Genomic DNA, 21,576 nt, shown 5'->3' with positions numbered 1-21,576 from the left:
AAAAAAAAAAAAAAAAAAACCTTTATTTTATCTGTAATAAAACATTTTTTCTATAATAAAATAAAATAAATGCTTTTATTAAGTGTTTGTACATGCACCAGAAGGTGCCAGATTTCATGGGATGGATGGCTGCAAACCTTTATATGGGTGCTGGGAACAGAACTTGGGTCCTCTGGAAGAGCAGCAAATGCTCTTAACTGCTGAGCCATCTCTCTACTCCATAATATTTTTTTTGTTTTTATTTATTTGTTTGTTTGTTTATTTTGAGAAAGGGTCTCTCTACACAGTCCTGACTGTCCTGGAACTCCCTATGTGACCAGGCTGGCCTCGATCTCACAGAGAACCACCTATGCCTGCCTCCTGGGTACTGAGTGAGATTAAAAGCTTGTGCCCTATGCTCAGATTCCATAGTTATTATTTTTGAAACAAGGTCTTTCTGTGTAACCTTAGATGGTCTTGAATTCATTGCCTGGCCTTAGACTTGCGATCCTTCTGCCTCAGCCTTCAGTTTCAGTTATATTTCTCTCAGCCTCGCTCCTCACTTTGTACTATTCCACGGTGATCTGTGTCTAGTCAATCCTCCTTGTCTTTAGGAGTCTCACACTTACAGGCCCTCCTGAAGACTCGGACAGGAAATGAGAGCATCCACACAAGAATTAACCTGTGCAAAAGACTTGTAAGACATCAGAGACTTCATGTTGGGAGGACAGATCCTTGCATGCCCAATTTACCTCAGCAAACGCAGGGTTTCTCCAACTTTGTTCTACCCAGACACATGAGGAATATCTTCCTGGCATACCCAGGGCTATAGAAAGTCTAAGCTTCTCTTCTCCTTTTCTGAGACAGGGCCTCATTAGTATAGCTGTCAGCCTCCCATGGGGCTAGAATTACAGATGTGCCCTACCACATGTGGCTAACCCAGGGCTATTTAGAAGGGAAACTCACTGGGTGTTGCTGTCCCTAAGTCCAAATGGGCGTGAGAAGTAGAAGGACACATATAATGAATTCGATTATTTTAGAAAAGCAAAAACTCACCACTACCATTTGAACGTGGCCTCTGTCCCCTGAACTCATGTGGTGGTGTCGGGAGGTAGGACCTTAAGAGCTCACTCAAGATTTTTAATTCTAACAGAGCTGGGCTATTTTTGTGGGATTGTATTAATTACTGAAAAAAAAAAAAACCAAACTGTTATATAGTGAGGCTGCTATGCCAGGGTTAGTGGCCCATGCTCTTAATCCTAGCACTTGAAGCAACTGAGAGGCAGAGGCAAGCATGAGCCTGGTCTAGAGAGGGAGTTCCAGGACAGCTAGGGCTATGTAGAGAGACCCTGTTTCAAAAACACAACAAAAAACTAAACAAATACCTTTTGTTCATAAATTACCTAGACCCAGGCATTCTGTTATAGCAACATAAACTTTATGACCCATTTACACACTTCCGTTTTGAGTTATCTCTGTCAATGCTGGCTATGAGGCAGACATACCAACCGTGACATTCCATGTATTAACATTACATAGCCAGTGTCACTGTTTCAACTGACATACTGCCGTGGAGTTACAAAATGATGGCAGCCTGAGAAAGGTTTGTTGAAATTAAGTTCTTGATATCCAGATTTTAGCTCTGTGTGAGCCTTTCCTACTCCTGTCCTATCTTGGGGGCTGTGCCCCAGAGTGGCCAGGTGGTCTGAGCCTGAGGGTACAAACTACCCTAGATGTTCGCCTGGGCAGAACAAGGGAGAACACGCCTGAGACGACAACACTGGACAACAGCACCACTCATCCAAATCACACAATATATAAGAAAATTAATTCAGCTGGGTGTGGTGGTGCACACCTATAATTTTAGCAGTTGTGGGGCAGAGCCAGGAAGATGGCCAAAAGTTTATGAGGCCAGCCCGGTCTGTATAATGAGTTTCAGGCTAGCAGGGGCTATATGTTGAGAATGTTTCACAAAACAAAACACACTATAATACACACACACACACACACACACACACACACACACACACACACAAATAAAACAAGAAAATTAACTGTTGGCATGTGCATGCATAAATGAGGGGAAGTACCTGAATTATTTCTTTATTCTTAGGGCTGGTCAGTGGTAGATCCAGGGAGGTGCCTTTCTCTCTTCCACTTAACTGTGTCTAAAATAAATGAATACATCCTTGCTAAGTTCTCCTTGTGAACATGGTGGGTATACTGAAAACGCATTAGTCCTGTGACTTTTGTTCTCACATGTTGACTTATGGGGACAGTGCACCATAAAAGGCAAGGCAAAGCAGACACAAGGAAAAACTCAGAAGAAGAAAACTAGTGTTTATTCAGTGGCCACTACATGCCCGGTACTTTGTAGTTTCCCACCTAGCGCTAAGTCACCATAGACTGCAGGCATTAGTTAGCACCTCAGTGTTTCAGAGCAGGAACCGAGTTCCTGGCTGATTTAGTAATTCATACAATAGCGAGTTCTCAGGCATGCTTGGGAACACAAGTGTTTTGAATTTCAGGGTTTATTTTCTTCTGATTTTGGAATATGTGCCCATATATAACAAGGTATCTTAGAGATAGGATTCCAGTGCAAACATAAAATTTATTGTTTCATATATGCACTTATACATGTGGTCTGAGGTATTCTGTATATGTGTTGTGTGCATATCGTATGTGTATGATAGTATGTGTTGGCCAGAGTGACATCAGGTGTAGAGTTTCGTTCTAAACCCAGAGCTCCTCAGTTCACTAGACTGGCTGGTTGACAAGGCCCTGGGGTCTCTCTCCCTGTCCCTGTCTCTGCCCCCTACACTGGTGTTATAGTGTGTACTGCCACCCCTGGCTTTATGTGATGCCAGGGATCCCTGCTCAGGTCCCTGGACTCCCATAGCAAACCCTTTACCCACTGAACCATCTCCACAGCCCTTGCCTGAAGATAATTTTACATAATAAAAAATTATGTTATGTGTGTGTGTGTGTGCATGCACGTGCGCACGCACACATGCACGTGCACGCATGTAAGTGGACAAGTGCATCCATGGCACATGTGTGGAGGTTAGAGAACAACTCTTGGGAGTCGTTTCTTTACTTCTACTGTGGACTCTGGAAACCAAATTTAGGCTGCAAGTTTGAACAGTAAACACCTTTATTCTCTGGGCATCTTAGTGACTTTTATATAATGGAATGGAATTTCCCAATCATAGAGTTATGTCTCTGAAAAAGTATTAGGTTTTAGGGGCTGGAATTTGAACAGATTTCAAAGCTTGTGGTTTTGACAGTTATATTAGACATAATGGTTCTCAGTGTTGATCTGAGATGGCTGTACTCTGTGGGGGTTTCCCTGGGATAGTGCACTTTGAACTACTGGGCTTCATGAATTGCTGTAACAGCAGAGTAGCATTCTATACAATGAAGGCTTGCTTTCTATCCAGTCTGCTGTGTGTGTGTGTGTGTGTGTGTGTGTGTGTGTGTGTGCTGTTTACTAGGAATTAAACCTAAGGCTTTGAGCATGGCAGGCAAGTACGCTATAACTGAGCTAGTAATCCTAGTCCTTTGGCCAACTTTTTCTTTTAAAAAGTTTTTTAAAAAAAATCTTTGAGGGCTCAGTGGTTAAGAGCACTGAATGCTCTTCCAGAGGTCATGAGTTCAAATCCCAGCAACTACATAGTGGTTCACAACCATCTGTAATGAGATCTGATGCCCTTTTCTGATGTGTCTGAAGACAGCTACAGTGTACTCATATAGAATAAATAAATTAATTAAAAAATATTTGATGTGTGTGTGTGTGTGTGTGTGTGTGTGTGTGTGTGTGTGTGTGTATGCCATGTGTATTCAAGTGACATTGGAGACCAGAAGAGGCATTAGTTCTTGAGCTGGAGTTATAGACGGTTGTGAGCCAGCTGGTATGGGTGTGAGGAATGGAAGCGAGGTCCTCTACAAGAACAGCAAGCACTCTTAACTGCTGAGCCATCTTTCCAGGACCTCTTCCTCCATAGTTTGAGAAGGGTCTTTCTAAGTTACCCAGACTCGCCTTGAACTTGTGGTCTTCCTGCTTTAATCTCTCCAGGAGCTGGTATGCAGGCCTATGTCACTATGTCTACTTGAGAGAACAATTTTTAAAGTAGTGCTGAGAACTGATCTCAGAGCCTTGCACATACCAGGCGAGTTTCCTACTGCTGAGCAGTCTATTTACTCTCTGAACTCGACTTTCCCCTCTTTTTGATACTAGGTCTCATGTAGAACTCATTGGTCCCCTGCTTCTAATTCCCAAGTGCTGGGTTTACAGGCATGTGGCAACCTCCTGGAAGAATCAAGGATTTCGTCTGTAAGTCTGGGTGCTCCTTCTCCCTCCGAGTGTTTTTCTCTGCAGCATCTGAACTCTCTGAGGGAAGGATGGTGTCTTGCTCACCTCTGCATGACACAGTGTCCAGTGAAGGACCTGCCGTACAGTAGGCGAGGGACAGAATCTGTCAATCTGTGGATGTGTGATGGATGCGTGTATGCATAAGCACAGCAGCCTCTTTCTTATGTTCTAGATATAAAATCACAAATCATCAATATTTGATATAAGATTCCAGTTTTTAATCCAAAGCATCCTTTTTCACTTCCAGGTGACACGATGGTCACTGTGCTCTTCACCTAGTGGGACTGACGTGCTAATTGGAGAAATCAGAGAATCTGTGTGACAGAGAGTCAGGCAAAAATACTCCCTCATTGAGCCTTGGCTTCTCACTTCTCCTTATTGAAGGGCTAAAATTCTCTGGGCTTTTCAAAAAAGTAGGCTGCTTTTGCAGAGTAGAAGCAAATCTTGCCCTTCCCTATAAGGATTGAGTGAGAAGTTTTTTCAGTTGATCCATCCCTTAGCTACCCAGTCAAACACTCTTGAAAAGCATCCTCTCTTTAGAAAGCAAGAGTCTGGGCAGGTTGGCCGTGGTGGATACCGGTACCATAGCTGCAAACAAGGTGGGGAGGTGTCTCCCTCCTGACCGTCATCTCAACCACCCGGCCACTCTAGCTGAGCCCATGCTAACACACCCCAAGTCCACCTCTTGCAGGAGCAGTTTTAGTCATGCAGCCATGCCTGAGCGGAGTATAGGAGAGGACCCATGGGCTGAGGCTGAAATCTGCTCAGACACATCCGAGGACCTGAGGAAGCACTCTGACCTCTAAATAGAAAGCACCCCTGCTTCCCACCGCCCCCTCTAGCCCTGTCTCCTGTTTTGTCTATGGAAAAAAGCAAAAGCAGAAGGCAGAAAGCAGATGCAGGCAGCGGGGACCGCTTACTGGGGTGTTTTCTGTTAACTTTAACTCCCGCATCAAGTAATTCTTCTGGTACTGTTCATTCCGCTGTTTTCTAGTCTGAAGTCTCTTCTTTTTTGGATTCTTTAACAGCATCTTCTGATTTGGCTGTTTCAGAAATTACAGAGAAGCTGGTCAGAAGGGGCAGTAGAGGTACCCCCCCCACACAGTCTTCAGGGAACAGTCTGCATGCACACGCCGTAGCCTGTCACGGGGGCTTTGTTTGTTGGTTTGGAGAATGGGCCAATAGCTCAGCCACCTTCTTTCCAGAGGGTGTTGCCTGATAAAACATGCCTGAGTCCCATGGATGTGGATCAACGCCCAAATGTGCGTGATTTATGACACAAGACCAGATGGCACACTAACACGGTCAGTGGGGATCACTCTGACCACTGATACGTGGCTACAATATTCAGCCTGGTATTATGGTAAAGAAGCTCCAGCAATTAAGCAGGAAGCATATAAAGAACACAGTGAAATACTCTGGGTAGGGTGACTGGCTAGGGAAGTATTCCAACGTTTTTTTTTTGACTCACTGGTAACTGAAACCAGGAAGCCACCCATGGTAGGCAAGTACCTTCCTCCTGAACAGCACCCTGGGACTAGTGCTATATTTCCTGAAGATGCTAGGATGGCTGGAACATTTCCTCAATTATCTAGTGTTGTGGTACTTTACAGGTTTGGCTTTTTAATGTTTTTGGGTGTGTACAAGAAACAGCGCCCTCTCACCTCATCTGCTATGTTCATTAGAGGAATGGGAGGACCATCCGAGAGTGAACTGTCCGAGCCGCTCGTGCTAGCACCAAAAGGGGAAAACAAAGAGAAAGACAAGGAAAGAACGCATTAAAGGAGGCAGAGGCTCTGTGGCAAGGCGCTCAAAATCAGTCCAGCAAAGCAAAGGCTGACTAGATGGGCGGGGCGGGGGGAGGGGGCCATGGGCGGGAGGAGGGGCCAGGGGAGGGGAGGGGCCAGGGGAGGAGAGGGGCCAGGGGATAGCAATGGGATAGCCCTGAGAACAGAGCTTTTCCTTTTTCATTTCCTTTGAGATAGGCAGGGCAGAGGGGAGGGGCCATGGGATAGCAATGGGATTGCCCTGAGAACAGAGCTTTTCCCTCTTTATTTCCTTTGAGATGATACCAATTCCCAAAAGCCAGGATTCTACCAGTCACTCTGGGAAAACTTGCTGAATGTGTAAACAAATAAACATGATTTAAAAGGAGGCTAAACACCATAAAAATTACTTCAAGAACTTTTAGCCAGGTGCAATGGCACACAACTGTAACACCAGCACTTGGAACACCGAAGCAGAAAGACAGCTGAATTTGAATCCAACCTGAAACTCCATTTCAACAAACAAACAAACAAACAAACAAACAAAAGAACAGCCAGATGTGGTGGTATGGATCTCTAAATATCAGCACACTGGAGGCAGGGGTAAGTGGGTTTCTCTGAATTGGAGGCCATCCTGGTTTACATAGTGAGTTCCAGGCCAGTCAGGTGTGTGTTGTGAGACCCTGTCTCAAAAATGCCAAGCAAAAACAAACACAAAGAAAGAAAGAGAGAGAGAGAGAGAGAGAGAGAGAGAGAGAGAGAGAGAGAGAGAGAGAGAGAGGGAGAGGGAAGAATAGAGGGAGAGAGAGAACACAGAGAAAAATTTGAGGGGTCTGGAGAAATGGTTCAGGGATCAAGAGTACTGGCTGCTCTCTCAGGGGACCGGAGTTCAGTTCTCAGTGCCCAAGCTCTTCCCTCCATTTTGCCCCCGCCCCTCAGTGTGCAACAAGGAGTCCCACCACATCGGAGCAGGAAGGAAGCCCCATCTTCTGTCATCTAATTTCCAATATGCTGCTATCAAAGGCTTCTCCAGTCAAGAAGGAGCCCTCGAGGCTGCTGGACCACAGGCTCTGTAGTCCCTTTTGAAGATAACAGACTACTTCAGCAAATGGATAACAAGGCATTAGTTGTAGTGTGTTCTAGAAAATATAAATCATGTGTACACACACAGAATACTTTCAGCATCCCAAGCCTGCCTTTCTGTGCAGTTGTGAGGACGGACAGGTGACCACATAGAGCCTGCAGCATCTGACTTTGTGATAGAGAAGCTGGCAACTGTCTCTTCTGTTTCTTAGCTAACTAGGCCAGTGTTCCTGCTGAGTCAGCTCTAGTGTAGTCTGGCTATCTCTGCGTTGGTTCTCCTGGGCTCTACGTGTCAGTGAGCTGACCCACAGGACACTTTGGTTTTTCAGGCTGCAAACAGAGAGGGGCGAGTGCAGTGGGCGAAGAGTGGGAGGGGTAATGGGTTCTCAGGCTTCTCAGATACCTGTTGGACCCACTCCTGCATCCTAAAATCAGACAGGTGACCCACAAAGGTGCTGCCAGGGACCAGAGCAATGGAGAGGGCAAGGAAAAAAATGGTTTTAATATTCCACCCAGGCTCTTGTAACGCTGGGATTCTGGGTTCTCATACAAGTGTCTCTCCAGACAGCCCCGGCTTCCCTGGGACTTGCTATGTATACCAGGCTGGTTTTTTACCTACAGAGATATACCTGTATCTCCCTCCAGGTGCAATGGCACACAACTGTAACACCAGCACTTGGAACACCGAAGCAGAAAGACAGCTGAATTTGAATCCAACCTGAAACTCCATTTCAACAAACAAACAAACAAACAAACAAACAAACAAAAGAACAGCCAGATGTGGTGGTATGGATCTCTAAATATCAGCACACTGATATTAAAGGCCGGAATTAAAGGCACGTGCTACCACACCTGGCCTAGGTCTCCGGACATGGACATGCTTTTAATCCAGCAGAGGTAGACAGACCTCTGTGAGATCCAGGCCAACCAGGGTGATACAGTAAGACTTTGTTTCAAAATAAATAAATAAATAGATTGATCAATTGATCGATGGATAGATAAAAAAATAATAAACAAGAGGACAGGATGTCACATAAATATAAACCCAGGCTTTCCTTAAACTTCCAATCCCCCTCCTTCTGTTTCCCAAGTACTGGGATCAAGGATGTATTATTAATCCCAGATTTTCATTGAAATGAAGTTTGTTACCTGGATTCAATGTCAGACAAAGGAATGTCACTCCAGTTTCCTTCTAAATCCATATCTTGTCCAAAGTTACTCAACTTTTTGTTGATTTCCTGTTGTAAGAGCTCCTTAAGCTCTTGTAGGCACTGAGTGTACTGCAGCAGAGGGAAAGACAGCTTTGTAAGCTACTCATGAAATGGTTTGGAGTGTGTGCTGAAAGGCACTTAATTTATTGATGGGCTAAGCTCTAATTACTTCTGTAAAGGACATGGCAACGGGTAAGTTACAGAGGCAATAAAAGTAAAGCTAGTGACTTTTTCTATTACTATCTTAATTTACACTAACGCTATTTAAAGCAGATCCACGAGCACTGCCTTAGACACTTTTTTGGGCTATAGCTCATTTTTGCAATTGTTTCATTTATTTTCCTAAGTTGTAAGCAAAGTGTAGTGGTTTGAAAGAACATAGCCCCCCCCCACAAGCTCATAGGGGGTGGCACTATTCAGAGGTGTGGTCTTGTTGGAGTAGACATGGCCTTATTGGAGGAAGTGTGGCATTCAAGATGTAGAACTTGGGTGGTGTGAAAGCTCAGCAGGTAAGAGCACTGACTGCTCTTCCAAAGGTCCTGACTTCAAATCCCAGCAACCACATGGTGGCTCACAACCATCTGTAATGAGATCTGATGCCCTTTTCTGGTGTGTCTGAATACAGCTACAGTGTACTCACATACATAAAATAAATCTTAAATGAACTCAAACTGTCATCCAGCCCCAATTAAATGTTTTCCTTTATAAGAGTTGCCATGGTCCTGGTGTCTCTTCTCAGCAATGAAACCCTAACTAGGACAGAAGGGACAGTTTCGGTGGTGCTGTTCTGACTTTGGCCCATAGCAAGTGTGGTTTGGATACAGGCACAGGTCAGTAGAAGAGGTCTTGCCTCACGTGAGCGAGGAGCCTTGTGTTCCATCCCCAGCACCACAAGAGGAAAGGAAAACAGCCCTTCTCACTCTTTATCAAGCACCGCATCCAGGGCAGGGCCCATCGAGCCAACACTTAAGCAGGACCAGGGGATATGGGTTACTGTGGGTATATACCCCTTCTAAGCTGAGCAAAGGAGTGAGGAAGGAGAGGGCCAAAGGAGACCTTCATGCTTCGGGACAGAGGCAAGCTGGAGCATGTTTGCTGTGGAGGGGAAGGATAAATGGGTGAGAAAACTGAGGCTACAGAAAAGAAAAGGCACTTAGTGAGGCCTAAGGTCACTTAGCTACAGGGGCATCAAATAGTGCAGAGGGCAGGATTAGATTTAGCAAAGGGAGTGTGCCACGTGTGTTACTCTTCCTAACTAGAAGAGAAAGAAGTAGGCCCAGTGCAGCCTGGAGGAAACCTGTAAGTTAGGAGAGGATGCCAAAGGATGTCCTGGGAGAAGGAGAGAGAGAGAGAGAGAGAGAGAGAGAGAAAGAGAGAGAGAGAGAGAGAGAGAGAGAGAGAGAGAGAGAGAGAGAGAGAGAGAGAGAGAGAGAGAGAGAGAGAGAGAGAGAGGCAGAGAGAGAGAGAAAGAGAGAGAGAGAGGTAGAGAGAGAGAGAGAGACAGAGACAGAGACAGAGAGAGACAGAGAGAGACAGAGAGAGAGAGAGAGAAACACACAGAGACAGACAGACAGACAGACAGACAGACAGACAGACAGACAGACAAAGGTCATCTGGGTGGATTCTGGTCCTATGTGGAACTCAGCAGAGTAGTGGTACAACACTTTTTGAATCTCCACTTTTACCTTGGTTTGGTCAGGATCACAGAAATCCAGAATAGTGTCACAGACATGATAACCTAGGGACTTCAGGTCCTCAATGGTAAAGTGAGTGTCTCTTTTACTACCTGAGGAAAAAAATAAGCATTTCTTATTAGATTTTTTTGTTTTAAGCTGGGGATGAAGAGATGACCTAGCAGTTAAGAGCATTTGCTGCTGTTCCTCAGAATCCAGGTAAGGGTCCCTGCACCCACATGGTGGCTTACAACCATCCAAAACCCCAGTTCCAGGGGAGCCAGCGCCCCCTGCTGAACTCTGCGTGCAGTACATGCACATGGTGTAAGCAAAAGACTCACATATAAATATAAAACTAAAAAGTTTTACATTATGTGTAGGTATATATTTCTGCGTACATAAGTACAGGTACCCAGAAAGGCCAGAAGCATCGTCTCCTCTGGAGCTGGAGTTATGGGCAGTTGTGAGCTGCCTGACATCGGAGCTAGGATTGAACCTAGGTCCTTTGGAGGAGTGGTGAGCATTCTTAGGAATCTCACTAGCCTTAAAATCTTTTATTTTAAAATATTCATATTTATTTATGAATGTGAACTTTTTCTTCATGTATGTCTGCATCATGAATATGTTGTGATGTTGGAGGTCAGAAGAGGGTGTCAGATCCCCTGGAACTGGAGTTACTGATGGTTGTGAGCACATGGGTGCTGGGAATAGAAGAACTCAGATCCTCTCCAAGAACAGTGCTCTTCACAGGTAAGCCATCTTCTCAACTTCCTAAATCTTACTGGGTAAGTGCAAATCTAATTTGTGAACAGCTTTTTAGAAAAATACCACTCCTCAAAGGGCTGGGGAGATGGCCCAGCATTAATAGTGCTTCCACAGGATCCAAGTTTGGTGCCAGTACCCACACTGGTCACACACAACTGCATGTAACTCCAGCTCCCGGGGATCTAACACACTCTTCCGACCCCTCCTCGAAACTGTGTGCACATACTCATATCACCACATACACACTCACATCACACACACATACATACACACACTACAGACACATATATATACAATACACATGAATAAAAATAAAAGTAAATTTGAAATACCACCTCTTATTCTAGAATAGTGTTTTTCTGAAGAGGAAGCTCTCCTAGCTCCAGTCTGGCTCAGAGGAATCTTTGACAATGAAACAGTTCACTATTATAATGGGTTATCAAGGTCTTTTAAGAGTATTCTGGTCTTACTCTATGGTGGGTGCTGCCTACTAAAGCAATATTTATAGTCTGGTGTTATTATCATCACTCAGAGGACATATGAGCTTCAAAGAAGTTGGACAACTGACCCAAGGTCACAAAGCTAATACATGCAGCTGGAAGTCCAAACCTAAGCTTCCTGACTCCAGGTCCTGAGCAATCACTACAGCGTGCAGCTCAGTGAAGCACTGTATCCTACATTAGTACACCTTTGTGGTACTAAAGCCAGTGAGGAAACCCTTCTCAAGCTTTCTGGAGCACCCGGCTTTCCCTTGCTGGACTCACTCCCCTCTTACCCAGGGTAGACCCGCCAAAGGTAGACTCCATGGTGTAGCTGTTGATGATGCCCATCCGCCACATCACAACTCTTCCTGTTCCTTCTTTGCATTTTTGGACCTTAAAGTTACAGCTGTCGAAAGAGAACTAGAGAGAGACCCGCATTCTCTGTTAATTATATAAACTAGCAGGTTCAAATGTCTGTCATTAATATGAAGACAAGAATGGCTCTTTGGGAGCTTCTTATGTGTTATTTCCTAAAGTATATTCCATCAAGACAGTGATTTTGAGCAATAAAAAAGACGGTAGCAGGTGAGGGCTCTGCAGTTGCCTCGGCTGGCAACTTAATATGAGGTAACAGGCCTTGCAGCACTTGATGTGGACTGTGATCTTCCAAGGCAAAGAGACAGGCAACTCTACTGTCCAGCCTTATCTGCCTCCTACCCCAGCGCATCTCGCCAGATGAGGACCCCTAGGGATCTGGGAGTACTGGCACACTTTACTATCAGGTACTAGGCCAGCTCTTCTAAGTCTTTTCTTAATATATAGCCCCCAAATTTATTTAACCCTCCTGCCTCCATCATTTGAATACTGGGATTCAAATATATGCATGTGATCCACATGGGCTCTATAATTTATTTCTGTCATAAAATATGAGCTTTCAGATCTACATTTTCCTCCAAATATGACTTTTTTTCCCCTTTGGTTTTTGAGACAGGGTTTTTCTGTGTAATTACCCTAGCTGTCCCAAAACTCACTCTGTAGATCAGGCTGGTCTCAGACTCACAGAGATCTATCTGCCTTCCCAAGTTCTGTGATTAAAGGCAGTGCGCCATGACTGCTTGGCCTCTAAATATGATTTTTGTTGTTTTTGTTTGTTTGTTTGTTGGTGTTTGTTTTGTTTTTCGAGACAGGGTTTCTCTGTGTAGCTCTGGCTGTCCTGGAACTCACTCTGTAGACCAGGCTGGCCTCAAACTCAGAAATCCACCTGCCTCTGCCTCCCAAGTGCTAGGATTAAAGGTGTGCGCCACCACTGCCTGGCTAAATATGATGTTTGATTTGTTTCTTACCCCCATAGTCTCTGACTGGAGTGCTCTCCGTCTCTGTGGTATCACTCTCTTCCCCTGGAGCTTGATGCCTCCTTTGCCTTTAATGCCCAGCTCAACTTGTCCTTGTCCCCAGTCTGTAACACACTTACCTTGTCTGGTGCGTTCTTGCTCAACATTAAAGGAAAGACCCGCTCATGAAGCCAGTGCTTGTGGTTGTTGCTGTGACAGCCATACAGGAAGATGTTGTTCTTGCGGCTGTGGCCATGGAAATCACAATACAAGAGAACCTCTCTTTCTTCCAGAAGTCTATTGGGGGACAAACAAAAGGGTGGAGTGGACATCCAAACTCACAGGAGATTAAGTCACTTGCTTATCTATGGCCCCAGAATCGGTCAATAGTAAAAGCAGACCTCACATGTTGACCAAACACGTCCACCCAACCTTTCTCATGTCTGTTCACACTGGTGTGCTTAGGAGTTTTCATTCAGATCCTATCTGCTTTGTGTTCCCTTCCAGTGGAATGGAAGCTCTTTCAGGATGGGTGCTACTACCTGAGAGCTTCAAGCTGCTTTCACACAGGTTTGAAAAGTGAGGATTAATTTGTTACTTTCTCTTTATTAGGAGCAACATATGGTGATATTAGGGTACTCATTTTCTGAGTCAGAGAGCCTGTGTTCAAATGCCTACCCTGTTGCTTACTAGCTCTGAGACCTTGTTCAAATTATTTAACGGGAACTCAATTCCCATTGTCTACAACAGGGAATGTGGACCATACGTAATCTCCTAAGGGGGTTTTTGGGGAGTACGAACAGGCAAAGGTATAAAGCACTGAAGTAGTGTTTGTTCCTTCATACTTACACACTGTTAAGTTAGGTTATGATTACAGTTTCATAGACGCAGGAAGACTGCCCTGACCTTTCCCATCCAATTGTTTGATGTAAAAATAAAACAACTGAGCCCAGCATGGGGGCACAGGCCTTTACTCCCAGCGGAGGAAGGCAAACCTCTCAGTATGAGGCCAGTCTGGTCTACACAGTAAATCCTACACCAGACCTTCCATCAGAAACAAACATGAAGTAAACGGCCCAGAGAGATGGCTCAGTTGGGAAAGTGTTCATTATACGAGTATGAGGACCCATGTAAAAGCTCAACATAGAGAAGATGGGTTGGGGATCCCAGGGGCTTGATAGCCAGCCAGCCCGGCCAAAGCAGGAAGCTCTAGGTTCAGTGAGAGTTTCTGTCTCAAAAAATAAGATGAAGTTGACAATAAAGCTCAGTGATAGAGTGCCTGCCTATCTGTCATGTGTTAAGTCTTAGATTCAATTCTGGGGAGCCCAGGGGGAGGCAAGCGAAATGGCTGACATGTTGATGTGTGCTCAGTTTTCTTTTAGAAACTCAATTGTGATTTAAAGGTCTGAAAATTAACCTGTGACTGCAAGGATTGTCAAAGTCATACCGGACCCCTAAAACAAGAGACAAGCTCTTCCTCCTCGAAAGTATCTGTCTCTAATGCTCACAGCATTCATAGACTTATCAGCAAAGGGGTCTCACCTTTTGATCATGTTCTTGGTGTACCAAATGCAAGGGAAGGAATCCTTAAGAACAGTTTTATAATGCCTGTTCAAGTCCCTTCCAGCCAACGAACACCGATAATTCCCCACTATCACGCCATCCGGATTTAACATGGGAATCACCTTGAAGACAAAGATATCTCTGAGGAGCTGGGCATCTGGAGAGTTGCTAAGGATGAAGTCCAAAAAGCCATTCATGATCCAGGAGCTGTTACTTTCTCCAGGGTGGACACGGGCGCTCAACACCACGGCTTTCTTTGCAGCTGCCTCTTGAGCGGTCCTGGATGGATTGGTGATGGTCAGCAGGTAGACAGTGTTCCCTGCTAAGCTCCTGCATAAGGCTCGGAGCTTGCAGAACTGAGATTGGATGGGGTTATTGGCTATTGACAAGAGATAGCCTTGCAGGTCAGTGTAAGTGTATGGGTAAAAGTGTGCAAAGAAGCAAGTGTCCTGGTCATGAGGAAACTGAATGGTCCAGGTGAGACAGTATAAGGGCTGCTGCCCATCGTCCATGTTGTTCTTATAGTACTTGATTTCACGGCCCTCTCTCCTCCAGCCGATGTTGGAGATGGTGGCGTCCAACTGAGAGTACATGAGCGGCTTCATCCCTACTGCGTAAAGGCTCTTGGGTTTCAGCAAGTTGACGATTGTGAAGCGGTAGGTAACATCTTTTCTGGTGTTCTGAACTCTGAAGTAAAACCACTGCGTGTGCTTGTCAGTGTAGAGGTCAGTTCGCAAGGTGAGTTCATACTCATAGATACCTCTGTAATGGAAAAGAAAGAAAAAATAAAAGAACCTTGTCACCTCCCTCTCAAAGCATGAATGAGAGAGCATTGTTTTCTCCTCGTAAAAAAACAGAAGAACCACAACTGCCTGCTACAGCTTACCCACTTCTCCAAGTCACATAATAAGCTAGTGAAACTTCTGGGAGGAAAGTTTATTTGGGACAGAGAAGAGTCCCAGACCTCACTGGGAGCTGGGTGTGGTGGAGCATGCCTGTAACCCCAGTACTTCGGGAGGGAGGCTCACAGTTTCCAGGTCAGCTGAACTCTACAGTGAAATCTGAGGCTAGCCTGAGTTACCTAGGGTTTTTCACATTAGAGGAACCACGTTTCAAAAAGCCAAACAAACTGCTTTTTACTGTTTACTGCTGTGTGGGATTCTTGGAGGTCCTCCCGGCCGGTTTTTGGTAGGTTGGGAAGGTCACTGGAGGTTTCTCCTCACTGTTTGTTTTCTGAAGCACACTGTACAATGCCCTCTCCTGGCTGTGCTAGCTATCCGTCTTACAGATGAGGTCACATTTTGAAAACCCTTAAACTTTAGTGTTATTTATCTGATCACCAATTTGAATACGAGAAAGACATCTCTGGAACAGAGTCACTTTGGTAGAAGGGAGCAAGATAGTGGGGTTGGCAAGATGGCTCAGTGGGTAAAACTGCTTGCCACTATTCCTGATGACATGAGTTTAATCCCCAGAACCCACATGGAGGAGAGAAACCCAGAACTCATGTGGAAGGAGAGAACTGAGCCCTGAAAGCTATCCTCTGACCTACACAAAACCACATATGCACGCACACGTGCATGCTTGTGTGGCATGACACATGTGTGTTCTTTCCTCTCCAAAACAGAGATTTTTTTTTTAAAGGAAGAAATTAGGCATAGTGGTAAAGAGCTTTCATCCTAGCATTTGAAGCCTGCAGCAGGAGGACTGTAAAGTTAAGCCAATCTCAGAGGCATAACAAATCCTGTTCCCCCGCTCTCCAAAAAAAGTAGAGATGGAAAATGAATTTCCAAAAGGAAATGTATATGGCAAGGAAAAAGATATTCACCTATGTGCATAATTAAGAAAGTGCATACTGGGGCTGGAGAGATGGCTCAGAGATTAAGAGCACTGACTGCTCTTCCAGAGGTCTTGAGTTCAATTCCCAGCAAGCACATGGTGGCTCACAACCATCTGCAATGGGGTCTGTTGCCCTCTTCTGGTGTGTCTGAAGAGAGCAATGGTGAATACATAAAATAAATAAATAAATCTAAAAAAAGGTGCATACTGAAATAAGAAATGGACAGGAGTAGGCATAGCTCAGTGGTAGGGCATGTGCTCAGGATGTGTCAGGCACTAGGCTCAATTTAAATTTTTCTTTAGATTTATTTATGTATATGAATGTCTTGCCTGAATGTATGTATATGCTACCATGTATGTACCTAGTGTCTGTGAAGATCAGAAGAGAGGATCAGATCCCCTGGAAATGGAGCTGTGGATGTTTGTAAGATACCATGTAGGTGCTGGGGTCTGAACCTGGCTTTTCTGTAAGAGCAACACATGCTCATAACTGCTGACCCATTGCTCCAGCTCTTGGATTTAACTCTTTTTTGTTTGTTTGGGGACAGAGTCTCTTTACATATCCTTGGCTGTTCTGGATTTCCCTCTATTCACCAGGCTGGCCTCAGACTCATAGAGATCCACCTGCCTCAGCCTTCAGAGAACTGGGATTAACCACATACACCAATACATCCTGTTCCTGGGTTCAATTTTTAAGTGATGAACCTTCCTCCTTTATCTGGTCAGCGTTATTTGGAAAGAGGACTTTCAACGTACTGGTGAAGGGAACGGAAGTCATAGTGGAAGGTAACGTGCTGATAACCAGCAAGGCTTAAAACATAAAGCCTTTGACATAATGATTTTCTTTTTAGAGCTCATCCTGTAAGACCTCAAATATTTAAAAACATAATTCATAAGGGTGTTCAGTCCTTAAGATAATTAAACAAAAATTATTGTAATTGGCCCTCAAAGACAGGGTAAATAAGGTACAGGACACACACAAAATAAAGCTGTATGCATGCTTCACTTAATTAGAGACAAGGTCTTACACTGTTACCCAGGCTGGTACTGAACTCCTAGGCATAAGCAATCCTCCTCCCTCAGACACCTGTGTAGGTAGAACCACAAAAAGCACAAGCCACTGTGCCAAGCTTTCACAAATAAAAATGAGACACACACACACGCTAAACAGCTAATAGTCCTTACATATAGGGCTTTTATGTTTTATATATATATATATATATATGTATATATATATATATATAAAATAAAAATGTTAAAGTTTTAGGTATCATTTTTATTGTTGTGTGTACAAGGATGTGTGTGTGTGCCGTGGCATGTGTATGGAGGACACAGGCCAACTTTGTGGAGCTGGTTCTCCATTTCCATGTTCACGTGAGGTCTAGGGATTGAAGTCAGACTGTAGACTTGACAGGCAAGTGACCTTACACACTGAGTCATCTTGCTGGTCCATTGATACAACTCACTTAAAATGTGAGCTCTTTTTCCTCTTATAAGCAGAAGAAACGAATGTTTTATTCTGGGGGAAATTAGTCATAATTATTCAATTCTTCGTCAGCCCCTTAATGAGTTCTGTACCACCTCTCTTTAGCAAATGTTCCAAATTCCTGAAATGACTCCTAGAGATACCTCCCAGCCCCTCGGCTGCCACCCTTTGTTACTTACACTCGGACGGCTTTCTGCAGATTCCCACTCTCAAACCTTGATTCAAACAACAGAGTATTATCTTCTGGCCCTTGCAGTGTAACAGCAAGTTCCTTGATGACTCCGCGTTTGCCTCCTATTCTGGAACTGGTGAAAAAGGTACCTTCGGTAGGCACTACAGAGGAAAGAGATACCGTTAGGCTATGTGCCACTCAGCACGCATTCATTCAGCAAGTCTTTACTGCGCCCTATCAACCCTATAAATATTCAACGGATTATTTATTGTCCTTAACCGGGGCCCTTGACTTTATAGATGTTAGATGTTTTTGCATATAGCAATAGGGGTTGAGTCCAGGCGTCGCCCTACCAGGTGAGTGTTCTACCAACATCCCTCCAAGCAGAGGCTCTTAATTTTCAACCGCGCACCACTCTGAAGACTTTAAGTGGTTTAGAGTACTTCCTCTTGCGTCAGATCCTTGGCACAGCAGAGACTTCTCATTCTTATCTAAATCCTGATTTTAAAGGATGACTAAAGCTGATACCCTAGCCTAGCTTCCTGGAACTCTGGAGGAGGTTGAAGTAGGAGGACTGCCTGCCGTGGGTCCCAGGCCACACAGCAAAGCTATGTATATCAAAATGCTAAAACCAAACTAATCCGGACATCTTAAATGTCTGACGCTGGATGAAATCACAAACAGTGGTGGTTTGGCTGACTTCTAAAGAAGCTCTCAAAACATCTACAATGCTGCTCTGTAAAGTAGGACCTATCAAGTTTTTAAAAACTATAATGGAAAATAAAGTATATTCTGTACAATGTTTTGGCATATCAAAGAATAAAGTGAAAATAGAGGTTTGGGAAAAATTGCCATGGGTGAATTTGCCTAGTGGAGAATCAAAATGGCAATGATCAGGGAAAGCAAAGGTTATGGTGAGCATTGGCATTGTGTTCTTAAAACAGAGCTGTGGGGGCTGCTCTTGTACAAGATGGGAGTCTGGCTTCCAGTGCCCACATGAGGAGGCACGAAGGGCTTGTAACTCTAGGTCCAGAGAGTCCAACAACCTCTTCTGATCTAGCAGAACACTCCATTCACACACATATATACATATACTTACATACAGGTAGACATAATTAAAGATAAAAAATCATTTTAAAAGAATTCTTGTCAAGGCATGGTGGCACACCTTTAGTCCCAGCAGAGGTAGGCGAATCTCTGAGTTTGAGGCCAACCTGGTCTACAGAGTTCCAGGACAGCCAGGACTACACAGAGGAAACCATGTCTCAAAAAACAAAGGGGGCGGGGGCTCAAATACTATCCCATTAACTTTTTTTAAAAGCATAAAAGCTACAACAAGAACTGGAACGTAAGAAAATTCAGGTACGCCACTAAGATGGCTCAGCCGGATGACCTGAGTTGTGGTGCGAAGGGTCACATGGTGAAAGCGGAGTACCAGCTTACAACTTGTTTTCTAACCTCTACATGTGCTGTGGTAACATGCTCCTCCCTCACAATAAATAAATGTAATTTTTTTTAAAAAAAACAAAAGGTTAGGTTATTTATAATCCCTCCTTCCTAATTCTTAGAATAATAAATTGTTTACAAAATTTTGTTATGGCTTTGTGGACAATTCAGTGAGGATATTACATCATCTTTTTTTTTTTTTTTTCTTTTGAGACTGTCTCCTTCTGTATATGTGTACCTCTTGCTAGCCTGGAAGTTACTATATGGACCAGGCTGGCCTCCACTCACAGATATCCTCCTGCCTTTGCCTCTGTCTCTGATGGCTTCAAAGGTGTGTGCTATACACCAGGCTCAACCTCTCAGTTTTCTTTTCTTTTCTTTTTCTTTCTTTCTTTTTTTTTTTTTAAGCCAGGGTTTCATGTGTATAACCTGGCTTGGACCTCCCTGTGTAGCCCAGGTTAACCCAGTATATGGTTGAACCTCTGAACCTCCTGCTTCTGTCTCCTTGGTGCTAACTACTCTCTGGGGCTGAGAACTCAACCCAGAGTTTTGGGACTGCTGAGCAAGCACTTCACCATCTTAGCTATATTCCCAACCCAGCGTCCTCAAGTTTTGCAGTTACTGGTGAAAAGGTACTTTCAATCTTCACAGTTTCAAAGATTTCTTTTTGTCCCACAGTATTGTTAATATTGTGTTCTAAAGACCGTACGTTATCACCTTTCTCTGATACTTTTGTTAACTTGAGGAAAATTTATTTTACTTATTTGTCAATGACTTTGTGATTTAAGCAATTTTAATATTCATCAGATACTTTACAAGATCTTGAATTTTTTATGAAGATCACAATGGTAATCGATTTTACTATACTTTTATTATATTTATTATATTCATAGACAATGTTATATATAATATTATTATATGCATTATATTTTTCAGATGTTAAAACTCACTCACCAATTTCCAGGCTACTGCTACCAAGTGTGTTGACCATGGAACATTAAATAAATAGCAGTGTTTATAAGGAATCTGATTTTTTAATGCATTTTTTATTCATTTGAATGTGCAGGCCACATATGTACAAGTGGTCCACTCATGGGAGCCCAGAAGAGGGCACCAGATTCCCTGGAGCTGGAGATACAGGAACTTGTGAGCCACCCAATGTGGATGGTAACAACCAAACTCAAGTCCTCTGGAAGAGCAGCAAGTGTTCTTAACTTCTGAGCTATCTCTCTAGCCTCAAGGATATGTATATACTTAGTCATTTAATCATATGTATGTATGTATGCATGCATGTAGCCTTGGCTGGCCTGGAACTCACTCTGTAGACCAGGCTGGCCTGGAACTCAGAAATCCACCTGCCTCTGTCTTCCAAGTGCTGGGATTAAAGGCATGTGTCATCACCGCCTGGCATGGATACTGATTTTCATAACTTGTCCCTGTTATGAGTTTTGCTTTCATATGCAATCTTGTAACTATAGAGTTGAGACAACACACAGCTGGAGAATAAACTATAATGTGTATAAAAATGAAGACATCACAAGAAGAAACGAAGCACAGAGGAGGCAGGAGCAGAGGTAAAACCAAGGCCACAGAAGCCCAGGGTAGCTGAACCCACAGAGTTCAGTTTTTTCATGGAATTGCAAAGGACTGCTCAGCAAAGCATGCCATTAATATAGACAGTTCATTGTTTTCTTTAACATCTCAAAGTAACATTTAGGATGACCTAACTTCTGTAACACAGTAACATTTGTCAAAGAAGAAAATGTGCTGGGCTTGCGGGGCAGGCATCTACAATCCCAGCATTTGCATGGTAGAGGCAGGTTGATCTCCTTGAGTTTGAGGCCAGCCTTACTTACAGAGGGAGTTCCAGAATAGCCAGGGATAAACACAGAATCACTGTCTTAAAAATATACACATACATCTGGATGTGTTGGTACATGCCTTTAAATTCCATCACTCAGGAGGCAGAGACAGGCAGAGACAAACTATGAATTTGAGGTGGAGCCTGATCTAGAGTGAGTTCCAGGACATCCAGGGGTTTTTACATAGTGAAAGCTTGTCTCAAAAAACAAAAACAGAGAGGAGGGGAGGGAGAGAGAAATAAGAAAGAACTATTGAAAAACTAGGAAGGTGGCTCAGCAGTCAGAGCACTAGCTGCTCCCCTAGGGGACCTGGATCCAATTCTTGGCACTCACACGGAACCTTACAACTACCTGTAACTTTCTGGGGATCTGATGCCCTCTTGTGACCTCTACCGGCACTGCACACATGTAGTACACAGACATCCACGAAGGAAAAACATCCATACACGTAGAATGATATTTAAAAGTAGTTAAGAGCCCCACAACACCCAGAGGAAGCTCCACTCCCAGGCACTCTGACACACCCAGGATCAGAGGTGAGCAGGA

The 21,576-nt window shown here is 44.0% G+C and overlaps 1 protein-coding gene across 12 annotated transcripts in view; it reads right to left on the bottom strand.

Moving 5' to 3' along the window:
• Positions 1-21,576, bottom strand: part of Agbl2 (ATP/GTP binding protein like 2) — a 40,435-nt gene that overhangs the window by 1,764 nt on the left and 17,095 nt on the right. For 10 of the 12 annotated variants that reach the window (XM_031370907.1, XM_031370905.1, XM_031370903.1 and 7 more), the window contains 9 exons: positions 17,730-17,883; positions 14,205-14,987; positions 12,803-12,959; positions 11,625-11,751; positions 10,097-10,197; positions 8,350-8,480; positions 6,016-6,082; positions 5,272-5,394; positions 2,070-2,147 (listed from right to left, as the gene is read on the bottom strand). In XM_031370907.1, coding sequence (XP_031226767.1) covers positions 2,070-2,147; positions 5,272-5,394; positions 6,016-6,082; positions 8,350-8,480; positions 10,097-10,197; positions 11,625-11,751; positions 12,803-12,959; positions 14,205-14,987; positions 17,730-17,883 — 1,721 coding nt within the window. Of the gene's footprint in view, positions 1-2,069; positions 2,148-4,547; positions 4,644-5,271; positions 5,395-6,015; positions 6,083-8,349; positions 8,481-10,096; positions 10,198-11,624; positions 11,752-12,802; positions 12,960-14,204; positions 14,988-17,729; positions 17,884-21,576 lie in introns of those variants that run through there. The other 2 variants (XM_031370915.1, XM_031370908.1) reach the window with 2 other exon arrangements.

Source organism: Mastomys coucha, unplaced genomic scaffold (genome assembly GCF_008632895.1).
Source record: "Mastomys coucha isolate ucsf_1 unplaced genomic scaffold, UCSF_Mcou_1 pScaffold15, whole genome shotgun sequence".
NCBI classification, from domain to species: domain Eukaryota; kingdom Metazoa; phylum Chordata; class Mammalia; order Rodentia; family Muridae; genus Mastomys; species Mastomys coucha.
This window is presented reverse-complemented; position numbering and strand designations above follow the sequence as displayed.